Raw genomic sequence first — 15,297 nt, 5'->3', positions numbered from 1 at the left:
TTTTTGCTTGTCTTAAAAGACATCCGAGGTGAAAATAAACTGATGAGGAAAACAGTTATATCTATCCTAAGTCTCCTAAAAAATGACTTTTTTTTTTTTTTTTTAAGATATCCCACAGTTCTATTTTATATTTAAATCTAGTTTTAAAGTTTTTACTGTTTCATTGTCTCTGCTCAATGACACCTTCATTGAAGTATGCCAGAGCTTAAATCTATGAATTATTGACCCTTTTTTTATCTCTTTCCTGCTGTCAGAAGCCATGTACTGACAGAAAAGTGTTTTATGGCTGTGATTACCAGTGAGGGTTATGCTATAGTCTGACCCAGTCCGACCCGGGCAGAAACTGTCAGTTGCATACCTGATATTTAACTTTTTCAAGCAGAGAAAGAAAAAAAGGAATACAGCCTAGTTGTGTGCCTTTGCACTGTACATACATATGTCTATCTTATCATGTCACATGTCACCTCGGTTGTACTTTAAATCTTGTTTTTTCTTGCAAAGTGAGTTAATAAAATAAACATGACCACACCTTCTGTGTTGGCATGACAATGGGAGCTGAATAGCATGAAGCAAAATATGCGCATTTGGTCAGCGCAGTTGTAATCTTTGTTTTATGCAGCAACTGAGATCTGACTGGTTGCTGTTGGCAACTGTTTTACTTAAAGTGGATCCTAAATGAAAAACTAACTATAACAAGTAACTTCTCTATTTATCTTATCTAAAGTTTAGATAGTTTACACAGCATATCTAGCTTCAGAAGTTTATGATTATTTATTCCTGTGATACAATGAGGGCAGCCATGTTCTGTTTGTCGCATTGTCACAGGCTTAGGGCTGGAGATGCTATCAGCTTGCCTGTGTGTAAATTCAGTCCCATCTCCTCCTCCCTCCTCCACTCTGCCTCTGAAATCAATGGCTAGTAACACCTCCCCCTCCTCCTGCCCAGACTGAGCTCCTGTAAGCCCTTGCTATTGTCTGAAAATGCCAAGGCACTCTGAAAAGCTGTGGGCGAGGCTTGTTTAGTTTATAGGGAATTAGAGTATTAAAACAAAAACAAAGAAGTATTTGGCTTGAGGAATGCCCGATAAACTACATGAAATAACACAACTTTTCAATGAGTAAAAGTTTACCTCAGATCCACTTTAAAAAGAAACCGTAGCCAAGAATTCAACTTCATCCCAATCAGTAGCTGATATCCCCTTTCCCACGAGAAATCTATTTCTTTTCTCAAATGGATCATCAGGGGGCTCTGCATGGCTGATTTTGTGGTGGAACCCCTCCCACAGTGTGATTTCAGTGCCTCACGGCTCTGAGGTCCTGACATCACACTGTGGGTGACTTGTTGCATTGTGGGAAATAACAGCTGTTTACAACTGCCAAAAAAGCAAGCAGCAGCTACTTCCACTGACATCACCTGCCAGCAGTAAAAATGTCACCATGTGATAAATGTCTCAATGTAAATCGGGGAGAGGAAAGATTTTACAATGGGCAAACACTGACTAAATCATTTATAGATAATTGTAAAAATGAAACACTTTTGTATTACATTATTTTCACTGGAGTTCCTCTGTAAGCCCTAGTATTCTGACACCAGGGGTCATAAGAAGTGTGGTTATGTGTTCAATAGCTAGTTAGTGCAGGAATTTTCATCAACCCTTTCCAGTTATACTGCTGCTAGGATAGTGCAGCTAGAAAGATATTTAAAAGTTTTTTGAAATGATTGTACTACATCTGCATGCTTTATTGTTTAAATTATTTGAGACCTTGTATAGTGAAAAGGATTTAAATTCTGCCATTTTGGTTTTGTTATTAAATAATTTCATTTGGCTGGCTCTTCTGCTGTTGTTTCTGAATCAAACATACAGTTAGTGTAGTCGGAGCACTTGATGTGCATACTTGTTTTGGGACAGTAGCTTACAGTATTGATCAGCAAAACAGCTAAGCAATGTGCATTGACTACAGGGTCACTTAAATCAGACAACGGTGATAATATAGCAGATATTTTTTTTTTTTGGGGGGGGACACCTCAATTCCTTGAAGCAGAATGTGTGACAGAAGGTATGCAGCCACAGGCTCCTGCTTCTTATACTTGCCTCATGTACCAACACAATGGTAGTGGGAATGTCAGAAGGGTATTTCTGCAATAACAGAGTTTCTCTGCCTTAGTCCCCCAGGTAAGAGAGAAGACCCCTATCTTACTGAGGCAGGACGAGAAGCATTTAATAAAATGTATAAAATCTATGAAGGCGGTCTTCAGCTGCTCAGTAATACTGTTATACATGCCACTCCTCATGTGATGCTTAAAGAATCTGACCTGGTGAAAGATGTTCTGAATGTTCTCATTGGTGTGGTGTCTTCCACATTCTCCTTCAGTCAGGTAAATGGTTCTTGCAAAGTATTTTTTTTCATTGTTTTTATAGTTCTTATGCAGTTATGTACCAGAGAATATGACTTTTACTTACCTGGGGCTCCTTCCAGCTCCTAGCCTATCAGGTCCATCTGGGTCTCCTTCGTTACACTTCTGTCTGCCACGTTACAGTTCACGACTGGCTACGTCGCAGGCTACTGCGCATGCTCTGTCCCAGTGGTGTGCTTTATTGCACTCTCATTGCCAGGAGCGTTCTGCGCATGCTCAGAATGCTACGGGAATACGATTGAGGTGGCGCACGGCCAGGACTGCGCTTACACAGTTGACTTTAATCTGGCTGGGACCAAGAGGACTGTGAGAAACCTGACCAAATGCCAGATAGTCATTTTGCCCCCTACCCAGTCTCAGGTTTTCTTTACTGTCAAGATGATCGAATAAGTAAAAAAGGGAAGATGACCAGCAGGCACATGGTTAGTGGGTCAGTGGTATGACCTGTGTTAGCAGCCAGTGGTGGCAGTGTGATGCTCCCTGTGTGCTCTAGGCCAAAGATTCATCAATGTACACAGTCCAGAGAAGAGAAAAGGTCTGGCACTACAAGCAGTTTACAAGTGCTGTTGTATACAGTTTAGCAAGCAAAGATACATGCACATGCAATTACAAATAATGTACTTATCACTGACCCCAGCCTCACAGGAAGCTAAGTTGTGAAATGGTTGTCAGGCCTAGTCAGACCACTTGAGTTGGTGTCCCCTACACTTGTCTTACACTGCCTCCTCTCCTCCGTTGTTCCTAGTTGTCTGCAGTGCTGTCAGAGACTCCTCTCTACCAGTTGTGTCACTAATCACGTGACTCATCATCAGGGTAATCTCTGACGGTACTGCAGACAACTAGGAACTATGGAGGAGAGGAGCAGGGACACCAACTCGAGCGGTCTGACCGGGAGACTGGGCGGGGAAGAACCCGCTGACAAAAGCTCAATGCCAATTATTACTTGTGGAAGAGTGTAAGTGCAATATTGGAATACACTTTTGATTTTATCATGCAATGTTGCATCATGAACTATTTTATTGCCTTGAGGTAAATTTTAATGCATGCTGACATGAAGAGATGTTTCTATTGAAGACCACTGCCCGATTTGGTCGTGATGCGAAGGGAGCCTATTGAGTCCTCCGCATACGCTTCAAACCTTTGTGATTGTGGTCCAACAGACATCAAAGGGTGTTGGTGGAGGCAACTATATAAGCTGAGAGCGTTCTGAATGAGATACTTTGACTTGTTATCTATGGAGGTCACCCTTTACCCATATCTCAAGTGCACCAGTTAAGGACGTGCTTGCGGACTTGTTGTGCTTTCACTTATATTATTGTGATTATCTTAACAACCTCTCCTGGATCATGATGACAATGGTCATAAGGGGCTGTGGTTTTATGTTATGTGGTTTTTACCATTGTAGCTATTTTGATTACTGCCTTTTTTTTTGTTGTTTTTTGGGGTTTATTTTCCACATTTAGTGCTTATAATACAATACAATAATACAATAACATTTGTAAAGCGCTTTTCTCCCATAAGACTCAAAGCGCATGTAGGCCACACAATTAGGGTACGACAAGCACAATCTATATTCCATACCTATTGTGTGTGCTGGAAGAGTATAGGTTAGCACAAATCAGATAATTACAGATTTTAGGTATAAGTGGTTGTTTGGTTGGTTGCTTGTGGATTGTTTTTGTTTTTGTTTGGGGGATTTTTGTGTTGTTGTTTATTTGTGTGTTGTGTTTTTTTTTCTCCCAGCCTTGTAAAATGTTTTGTGGTGTATGTATCCAAGAACATAAAACACCAACATTTTCACGCCCTTTTCTGCAATTATTGGAGCAATATGAAACCATCTACAGGATATATTCACCACCACCACAACCATGTTCCTAGACTGGAGAGAATCTTTGATGCCCCAAGGTCATTTAGAGCTGAGCAGGATCATCTGACTCGTGGATAATGTGCTGAATTTTTGCCTTCTAATTTATTTTGGTATTGAAGAGACTCTGAAGTCTCCTAAAATCCCACTTTTTATTAAACATTTAACTTTAGCATTATAAGCCCTGCTAAAGCGCAACATCCCCGCAGCAGAAAGCTATTTACAACCCCCCCCAAATCCCAGTGGGAAAATGTGGAGAGCGATTCCTCATAGAGACAGAGCTTAGGGCTGTAGCTCTGCCTCTACTAGTGTCAATCCCCGCTGATCACCGCCTCTCCTGCCCCTCTCAGTCTTCCTTCACTGAGAGGGGCGGAGATCCGCGGGAGATTGATGCTAATGGAGGCAGAGCTGCAGCTCAAAGTTCTGCCTCCCCGGGCAGCAAAATCCACGACCAGGAAAGTCGTGTTTTTTTCCCCCGGTGTTTGGGGAGTTTGTAAACCGCTTTCTGTCGCGGGGATGCTGCGCTTTAGCAGGGCTGATAGTGCTAAAGTTAAATGTTTAATAAGAAGTGGGATTTTATGAGGCTTCAGTGTCTCTTTAAGTACATATTTTGAGTGTGGTACTGTCTGAGACCCATGCCTGTAACAAACAATGCAGCCAGTGAGGAGAGGACACCTGACCTGCTTTCTCATTGTGGGTCAGTGAGATACCAAAAGGCAAAGCATCAACACAACTAAACAAATTAACAGAGTTTTTAGAGTAATGTTGATGTTAATATGATTGAATTAAGTCAGTTCATGATTGTAAACTTTTTCTTTTTACAGCCCAGCCAAGCCTTTGTGGTAAAACATGGCATCTATGTATCTGGTACTTCCCCTGAAACCATAGGCAATCTTCTGGCACAAGTGGCCGATTATGGGACCTACTACACCAGGCTTAATCTTTTCTCTTTGCAATCTGCTCTGGACTGCTCACAAAATAAAGGCCTTGTGTTTCAGGTACTTGACTTGTCTTTGAAATTTTTTCAGTTATGGATGCTCGGTCTAGTTACTCAACAGCAGGTTATGGATGCTTGATCTAGATCACAGGTGTCAAACACCAGGCCCACAGGCCGAATTCAGCCTTCCTTGCCATTTTATGTGGCCAATGTCCATCATTGTAAGCAATAAAAAGACAGCGCACTGCCTTCCTGTCCGGAGGAGCACTCCAATGACAGTGTCCCCCCAACAAAATTGGCATTGGGCTTCTCTGGTGTCCAGACGGACTGGATGCGGACGCTCTCTTGGTACATTCTAGACGGTTGCAGGGGTGGTGACAAAACAAAGGGGTGGGTAACACAAGGGGGGGAAAGAGGTGCCCAAGGTATGATAAAATTGTGTTAAAAACAGCTAAAATGAAAGAGATGAGGTGGCTTACCTCAGTGAAGACAAATTCAAGTAACAGACTACAGGCTTGAATATGTACTTGGCAACACGTTTTGTGGGCTTCACCCCACTTCCTCAGGCCGAATACAGTGCCAAGAATCATCAAATATAGGGTGCTCAAGCACTACACACTTATGTAATATAAACAAACAAAATAATGTGGTGTATTGAAATTTTGAGTATTTTCCTCCTCATGACACAGTATATAAATTATAAAAATTGGAGGCATAATACATAAGAATAACAGTAAAGCATGTAACATCTAGAAAGGTATACGTAATAGCATATAGGGGCAAGGGGTGTGGGAAAAAGGGGAGAGAAGGAAAGGGAAGAGAAAAGGGTAGGAGGGGGGAATAAAATTGAGTAGGGAAAAAAAAGGAAAATGATAGATGTATAAAAATGACATGACCACGGATATGTATAGAAATATAAAATAAAATGATATAATAAATATAATCATAAAGGAGTACATGTATGATTAAAATGCTGAACAGAGCAAGAAAAGTGTTGGGGTATGCTCACAGAAATAGAAATACTGGCACAAGGCATGCTAAGGGGATGTTACAAAATCTTGTCAGAAATTAAAGGAATCATAGTCAGAAGAAAAAGGTGAGCTTTGTAGATGAACTGATGGTGAGGTAAGTATGTAATATTCATTTGCAGGTACATCATGTGTTTATTTTAAATAATTTTACTCGGTTCAGGTTCACTTAATGCTTGCGTTGCATTGTCAGTACAATGCAGCATATAGTCAGTAAAAAGTGTTTTTCACTTCTACTGTTCACAGCAGTAGTAACACCCTGCGTGTCACGTGCCCATGATAACTGGTAACATGCTGCAAGCAGTGCATTACCATATTGCAAACCGTAACGCTGCAGCTGCACTGTGAACGTCAGCATAGGTGGTGCAGTGTGGTAAGCCACGTTCCAAAGTGGCAGTTACACTGCACCACAACGCACCACTGTTAACATGGTCTCAGGACTGGGACCCACTAGGTGATTTTGGCATAGTTTCAGAATCGCCAACAATCACCAGCGATTCCCAAAAACACTTTGCAATAAAAGTGAGTGGTGGGGAACCCACTAGTGCGATTGCGATTAGGGGTAGAACATGCAGTATTTTGAGCGCATTTTGCGCATAGAAGTTTTGGGGAGCCGACCAAGCACAATTTAAATAAACTTTATTCTACTCACCAGGTGTCCATATTTCCTGCTTCCGTCTGTAGCCACGCCCCCTAAAGGAAGAGTTCACAGGCGAGAGGCAGTGCCCTTAATTAACATGTACCACCTATGACTTTTATTCTTGTGTTTTTGAATTTACTTATTTTTTTATTTTTTTTGTTCGATGAGTGCATACTGTAATAATTGCATTATAAAATACATTTTACAATGTGTACCTTTTTTTTTGTTTTCAGGCATTCAAAAGCGGACTTAGAAAATATCTACAGTACTACCGTGCATGCGTTTTATCAACACCAATCACGCTATCCCTCCTCACTATTAGCTTCCTGTTCAGAAAGCTTGGGCGTCAACTGAGGTATTTTTTAGGTTTCTGTTTTGTGGATTGAGAACTTAAAGGGAACCTAAACTGAGAAGGATATGTTTTTTTTTTCCTTTTAAAATAATACCAGTTGCCCGACTCTCCTGCTGATCCTTTGTCTCTAATACTTTTAGCCACAGCCACAGCCCCTGAACAATCATGCAGATCAGGTGCTCTGACTGAAGTTAGACTGGATTAGCTGCATGCTTGTTTCAGGTGTGTGATTCAGCCACTACTGCAGCCAAAGAGATCAGCAGGACTGCCAGGCAACTAGTATTGTTTAAAAGGAAATTTGTCTTGATACCCTGATTGCTTCTGGGTATCAAGACATTTTAGATAATGTCATGCTCTCAACTTCGTGGGAACAGCTTGTTGATGGCCCCTTCCTGTTCCAACATGACCGCACACCAGTGCACAGAGCAAGAGCCATAAAGACAATGATGAGAGTTTGGTGTGGAGAAACTTGACTAGCCTGCCTGCACACATACCCCCATCACAATGCATGCCAGGAGATGTAGTCCTTCAATGTGAGTACATTTAGGCCTTTTTGCATTATGGCACCGCAGTAAGCTATTTTACCGCAAGAGAAGGTCTATGTAGACTTTCACACTAATGCGATTCACAGTGCCGGAAGTAGTTAATTTGCCACAAAGTCATCTCTGTGTTACTGTGTGATCTGTGTTTACTGCACAGATTATGCAACAATGCACTTCTATGGCAACGCAGTAAGTGTGAACGACAGAATGTGGTGCGCATTCATGGACCACCGAGAATTCCAGTGACCTACCTCCTACACAACAGGGAGTATGTCAGTGAGAGGGGGCAGGCCTATGCATATGACCCTGTTGGCACACTGCCATAGGGTCATATGAGTACAGATTCATGTGGTGATCCCGTGGAGAGCTCCCCCGCCGTAGGATCCCTGCAAGAGTAAAAGGTCTCTCACTGACCGGGAGATGCACTCACATGGATTGACTGTATCTCCCCAGCAGCATGCATTGTGGCAGTCAGGGACACGTGGCACTGTCATGGATGATTGAAACTGGTCACCTGTGGATCTGCTCTTTAGAAAATGGCAGAGCGCATACAGACTGGGGGCTAGGTAGGAGGCCACCACATTTAAGTAATGCCTGCCGCAGTCAACCCTTATTCCCCCCCCCCCCCCCCCCCCCCGACAGCCCACATTTTTCATGAATATTTTACTATAGATGTGCTCAGATCCCTTTAAGTTGGCCATATGCTATTAGATTTGTACTATATTCATGATCAGGACTATCACATTGTATTACTCCATATCCTATAATATCCTAGCATGAATCTGATCTAATCTAATATTGATTGTTTTGACACCCCTGCTAGCTTGTACTTTCCAGCACAAGTCACATAAAACAGCCAGTTGCTCCCTACTCTCCTGTTTAACTTGATTGTTAAAAGCATGGCCATTCCTGATCACTGCTCAATCAACAAAATGATCAAAAATGTGAGAAGGCCTTCATTCTTAATAGATTATTAGATTGGGTTTTTCATATTTAATGTCTAATGTATTAAAAATATTCAATAGTGTATGGCTAGATTTAGATTCTGCTTTCTGTCCCTAGAAAATGTATGTATTTGAAATGTCATAAAATGAGATGTGCTGTTACTTTATGAACAAGCATGGCATTGAGAAATTCTTGTTTGTTTTTCATATTTATTTATTAATACTTTAGATACTTAGCAGAACTTTGCTGTGTTGGAACAGTGGGCTTAGGCAGCAACAGGGGCAGCAACATTTCATTTCCTACAGTGAGTATAAAGTTATGTGAAAAATACATTTATTTTTACTTGTTGAAATACTGGTGATTGTTGTTTATTAAATATCATTATGCAGTCTAAGTTGCATTTAAAGGACAACTGAACTGAAAATGAAGTCAAAATAGACATACACACATCATACTTACCTCCCGTGTAGTCTACTCATCAATCTCATTCTCATCTGCCGCGTCCTGTTTGTCCTTTGTAATCAATGGAATTCTCCGTCCTCCATTTAGAAAATGTCCATTACCCCATAACAGCTTCCTGGTCAGCACACTGTTAAACTCTAATATCGCCCACTTGAGCCATAGGGAAACAAGGACTTTACCTTGCTTATCAGTTGCCCTTTCAGTAATAACTGATAGCAACTGATATATAACTGACAGCAATTGATATATTTCAGCTCTGACAAAATATTGTCAGAACTGGAAGGGATCACTGTAAGAAGAAAATTGTGAGCTTCTGAGAGGAACTGATGGCAAGATAAGTATGTAATGTTCATTTGCAGGTACATCATGTGTTTATTTTAAATAATTTTACTCGGTTCAGGTTCACTTTAAAGGGACTCCGAGCAGTGCAGAAACTATGGAAAGATGCATATCATTTTAAAGCTCTCTTTTTCTTCTTTCCAATGAGATATAAAGCGCTGCCCTACGCCTTTTAGTTTTCGCTATTTTCGCGATTTGAAATTGCCGCGGTCGTGATTTCAATCGCGAAAATAAAGAAAACTAAAAGGCGTAGAGCGACGATATCTTTCCATAGTTACATTGTATTACACAGGCCGACTTTTTCTGCTGAATGGAGCTGCTGACACTGGGGAAAGTGTCGTCCTGTGTAATACAAGTAACTATGGAAAGATGGATATCATTTTAAAGCTCTCTTTCTCCTCTTTCTGGCGACACCTAAATCGTCACTCTACGCCATTTAGTTTTCTTTATTTTCGCGATTGAAATCGCGGCCGCGGCAAGTTCAATCGCGAAAATAGTGTAAACTAAAAGGCGTAGGGCAGCGGTTTATATATCATCGGAAAGAGGAGAAAGAGAGCTTTAAAATGATATGCATCTTTCCATAGTTTCTGCACTGCTCGGAGTCCCTTTAAGTGGTAAGTAAAATCCATGTGGCATCTGTGGCTCTCTAACTCGGATGTGGTGTAGATTCTACTTTGTGACTTACCAAGGTCCCAAGCTGATTGCTGCTCCAGGAGGACCTATCGGTCAGAAGCAGTTTTCACTGGCTCCTGACCTCCTGATCACTGTGAGCCAATCACAGTGATCAGGAAGTGAAAGTATGAAAAAAAGCCTCTGGTCCTTAAAGGGACCAGAGGCGCCCATTCCAAAGGAGTTAAGCAATACCAGTTGCCTGGCTATCCTACTGATCCTCTTTCTCTATTACTTTTAGCCATAGACCCTGAACAAGCAAACAGGCATGCAGTAAATCAGGTGTTGCTGATATTTTTGTCAAATCTAACAAGATTAGCTACATGCTTGTTTTTGGTGTTTTGTGATTCAGACACTACTGCAGCAAAATAGACCAGCAGGACAACCAGGCCACTAGAATTGTTTGAGGAAATCTATATGGCAGCTTCCATATACTTCTGACTTCAGTTGACCTTTTAAGGGAACCTGAAGTGAAAATGAACGGATGAGATATTTAATTCTATGTGTAGTACCAATGGCACATTAAATATTAGTAACATTTAGTCACGTTAGGCACACTTTAATTGCATGAGTAGGTAGTAGGTAGGTACTGATTTTCACATCAAAGCTGAATAGTGCAGTGCCTATAATTAATAGTCACCTGCCATTGGCAATTTCATGTTTTTATTGTCCTTGAACATTGATTCACTGTAGAATTTGGGGGGTTCCGCGCCCCCAAAACAAACTTAATGACATGAATTTCCATTCTCCTTAAAATAAATGTATACATCCTCACTGGAGCATCGGCAGGGACGTTGTTTGAATGGAGATCACTTGTGTGAAATCCTGGGGCTTTAAGTGATTGAAGAGGTAGAAATGTGTACACCAAGGGATACTTATATTGGGCCCAGGGGTACCTAAACTGTAATTTTAGCAACTTTTCAGATTCCAATATGAGAAATCGCACATGAATAATCCAATCCTAAATTCATATTTTAAGATAATTAAAACATAAATGAATGTTTGAAAATGCATTCATGCAAAATCTAATATAGCAAAGGCCTGTACACCCACATACTATGTCTTGCAACTGGCAATTTAATGTCTACAAATCTAAGGGCACTATGGTGCTCACTAATTTGGGTCCCCAATTCCCTTGTGGTCTGGCAAACATATAGGATTCCTCTCCTCCAGAGAGAAAGGCACAGTTAAGTGCCCTTTCACACTGAGTACGGTGTGCTGCATTCCTATCACGGCACAACGTGGTCACAATATGATCAGTGAGTTGCTGTAGGACCATACAATGCAATGAATGTATCCCTCACTCCCACTGTAAATGCACACATTGCCTGTTCGGTTAAGGCACATTGTTACTGCTTCGGAACCCGCACTTGATGCGTTTATTCGCAGTTTGCACTAATATCGTGTTAAATACTGAAATTTTACATGTAACAAGAAAATCTATATGAAACCTTATGATCATGTGTACAGTAATACTTAATGTTGTTTTGTCTCCTTCCTATTTCCAGGGGGTGAAGTTGCTGTCATATTTATACAAAGAGTCTCTAGAAAACAGCAGTAATGAAAACTATCCCATTTTGCTGTCTCTGCTAAAGTCTAGCTGTGATCCCTATACTAGGTAATGCTTCTTGAATATGAGGAATTTACTTTACGTTAGGCTGAATAACCAGAAATGTTATATTTTGGCAATTTTCTGAAAGAAACGTTTTCTGCGTTTCTTTAGATTTATCTATGACTGGGTCTACGGTGGTGTATTAAGGGATGCTGGTAAAGAATTCATGATCCAGGTTAATGAAGACTTCCTGGGATTTAGAGGTACAGGATTTTTTGTGATCGTATAAACGTCCAGCTTTTTTTTCCCCCAATCTTTGTAACAGATCTGTCTTGTTTGCATCAGATCAACGCTACTGGACTCATGGATATATTTTGATCTCAAAAGAAGTGGAAGATTGTGTGCCACTCTTCTTAAAGCATTTGGCTAATGAAATATATATGTGTGGGAAGACCATAAATTTGTTGAAATTATGCAGCCCCAGAGTAAGTAATCATTGAAATGTGTTCTGTTTATAGTGTAAAAGTGTGTCCTATCCACTTTGTCCACAAACGTTACTCAGCTACACCATCCAAGACCTGATAAACAGTATGTGTGTCACCTGACAGGAGTTTGGATTTAGGGCAGTACAACACGCCCACACATGGCACAATGCTTGTATTCACAGACAGTTTTTCTAGTTTCCTAGCTCCTCTTGGCTAGGAGAAGTTCACTTTTCTGAAGTTTGCTTCTCTGTGATGAAAATTGACCGAGCTTACCTGGCAATTTTATTGGGGCTAACCACCATACTTGGCAAGGGCCCCCATTTCCTTTCTTCTTCCTAAATTCCTAAGCTTGAATAAACTCAAAAAATATGGACTCTTACAACTACCCAACAAACATTCTGTGATCTTTCTTCTATTTCCATTATTGTGTAATTACATATTGCTGACGTTTCTGCTTTGTTTTAGAGAGTACATAGTCGTGTTGCTAACTATCCTTCAAAAGCGAAGAAGTTTAACTATTTATTCCACAAAGTCACTATCTGTATGAAGCACCAATGCTAAAAAAGCTTGGAGAACCTGAGACAAATATATATTATACATACCTGGGGCTTCCTCCAGCCCCCTCCAGGCTTATTCCTTCTTCGCCGCCCTCCTCCACCTCCTGGATCTTCTAAAATTGTCAGTGAAAAGTCCTCCGGTCCACAACGTAGGCGCAGAACACACAGGAGTGTGACGGGGAAGCACGCGTAGCTGGACTGCGTCTGTGCCAACTGACCCAGACTGGAGGACTTTTCGGGGCCAGTTAAAGAAGATCCAGGTGTGAGAGGAAGGCGGTGATGGAGCGATTAGCCTGGAAGGGGCTGGAGGAAGCCCCAGGGATTTATAAGTTTCCCGCCCCCCCCCCCCCCCCCACCCTTCCCATCTCAGGTACATTTTAATACACAAGCTTACAGAAACTACAAAATAGGCAAAGTATATTAAACAAAATCAAAATTGTGTTTAATAACATTAAATCATCAAGCCTTGTTGCACTATTTCCCTACCGCATTCCGAAAGCCTGAGAGCCTGGTGGAAACAAACACAAACACAAAGGGAGAAACATACAAGCTCAGTTCAGATAGTTCCTAGCTCAGGCCTCAAAGCGAGGTACTCCACCAATCTGTACATGCTGAACATTAGGCAGGATTGCAAGTCATTCAAGGATAATGTATGGAGTGTTTTTCTTTGTTTGACAGCATTACATTTTTTGGTCTGATATCCCTGTACCTCGGATATCTGTTACCTTTTCCTTGGAGGAACTGAAGGAAATGAAAACGGATACGGCAATCTATGTGGCTCGCATGGACAGAATTGCACGTCACAGCAGCATCAGCAAAGTGGAGAAGGTGAAGTTCAGCTTCAAACACCAATCCGATACATTTCATACTACAAATAAGGAAATGCATTTATTTCATAAAGAAGATGGGCAACTGGTTCATGTTACTATATGTACATACTGTACTATTACATGCTTTTTGTGTGAAAGCAAATTAGTACTAAAGAAGCACTATTGTAGCAAACATAGCTGCTTTCATGTTTGCTGCTATGCCAACTATAGATTACTCCTTTTCACTATATTTACCTTATCATTGCCCCCTCTAGTTTTTTCTTTCTACCAACCACATGACTATTTATGAAAAAGTTTTGGTATTACTTCCTGACTACTTTTTTATTATTGCATTAAAGGGCAAATAACAGTGATCATAACATTCGTTTTTACACAAGTAGAAGTAATTATTGCCTTGGTGAGACTGCTGTGGGGTTTCCACAAACACTAGGGTCTGTTTACAGTTGTCAGTGAGTGTAGATAAAGCAATAAGCATTTACTGCATTCTGCTGCTCTCCAGTTTACCAGATGTGTGACTTCCTGATAAATAATGCATTATATGAGCATGGATTATTTTTAAGGTTGTCCACACATATACAAATTTGATTGGCCAATTTCATTAATTCCATGTAGTATGAAAGCTTACCTACACAATCTTCATTGTAATCAATCTGTTGGCCCTCACACTATAGAAAATAGTACAATTGCCAAATCATTAGCCGATTAAAATTGCATGTGTGTATGCGCCCCAATACATGCTATGTATTCATTTACAAGGTTTAATGCTGGGCATACACGGATGCAATCATGAGCCGGATCGAGCCGCTGGCTCGATGCCGGCGCATCCCCGCTCGTCCGCGCGGATCGATTCCCGCTTGTCCCCGCCGACGCTCCTTATCAGCCGCTCGATTCCCCGCTATTATCCGCCGGCGGGGATCGAGCAGGGAATCTATCCAGCAGGTCATCGGACCTGTCTGATATTATCAATCGAGCCATCAGCGGCTCGATTGATAAGAAAAAGAAACTCCGTGTATGCCCAGCATTACATGCTGTTTTGTGTGAGTCACATCCTGAGATATAAATCTTGTTCTGCTAATATGTTAAACTAACAAGTAACATTTTAAACTTGTTGAAACAATATTTCACACATGACAAAACTAGTATTTTTTTTAATTCGAATACTAGCTGACCTAAGCCCATTTCAAAACGGGCTCTAGGTCTGCCCCACGCATGCGCCTGCACACGCCCTTCCGCCCCTTGGCCCCATCATCCCCTGCAAGCCACGGTCACTCCCCCTCGATGTCTCTGCGACCCTGCACATGCGCAGTTGCGCAAAGCACGGACACACACACACACACACACACCCTGGGACGCAGAGACACGGGTTTTATATAAGAGGGTTGAAATACTGCATAGTAATTTCTGTTTACATCTTTTTAGGAACTTCAAGCTGAAATTTCAAAACAGGACTTAATTATTCAAGCTCGAGAAACCACAGAAAAACTCTTGGAAAGCTTTAAAGGTAATCTGTGGTCAAGTGTGTGTGTATGTGTATGTGTTTGCGCACGCTAGTTCACACCAAAAATTTCTAAGGGCCCATTTCCACTAGAGCGAATCTGCATGTGTTTTCTGCATGCAGATTCGCATAGCCAATAATAGTCAATGGGCCTGTTTCCACTTGTCAGGAAATCTGTGCGGTGG

The 15,297-nt window shown here is 41.3% G+C and overlaps 1 protein-coding gene across 3 annotated transcripts in view; it reads left to right on the top strand.

The window, feature by feature from the left end:
* The window catches only part of TUBGCP6 (tubulin gamma complex component 6), a 73,928-nt gene that overhangs the window by 14,569 nt on the left and 44,062 nt on the right, over positions 1 to 15,297 (top strand). For all 3 annotated transcript variants that reach the window (XM_068276353.1, XM_068276354.1, XM_068276352.1), the window contains exons 4-12: positions 2,166 to 2,376; positions 5,104 to 5,277; positions 7,118 to 7,239; positions 8,952 to 9,027; positions 11,702 to 11,811; positions 11,917 to 12,008; positions 12,091 to 12,230; positions 13,466 to 13,615; positions 15,037 to 15,118. In XM_068276353.1, the coding sequence (XP_068132454.1) occupies positions 2,166 to 2,376; positions 5,104 to 5,277; positions 7,118 to 7,239; positions 8,952 to 9,027; positions 11,702 to 11,811; positions 11,917 to 12,008; positions 12,091 to 12,230; positions 13,466 to 13,615; positions 15,037 to 15,118 (1,157 nt within the window). The remainder of the gene's footprint in view (positions 1 to 2,165; positions 2,377 to 5,103; positions 5,278 to 7,117; positions 7,240 to 8,951; positions 9,028 to 11,701; positions 11,812 to 11,916; positions 12,009 to 12,090; positions 12,231 to 13,465; positions 13,616 to 15,036; positions 15,119 to 15,297) is intronic.

The sequence above is a fragment of the Hyperolius riggenbachi genome, chromosome 3 (genome assembly GCF_040937935.1).
Source record: "Hyperolius riggenbachi isolate aHypRig1 chromosome 3, aHypRig1.pri, whole genome shotgun sequence".
Taxonomy (NCBI): Eukaryota; Metazoa; Chordata; class Amphibia; order Anura; family Hyperoliidae; genus Hyperolius; species Hyperolius riggenbachi.
Note: the sequence above shows the minus strand (reverse complement) of the source record. Positions and strands in the feature narration are given on the sequence as shown.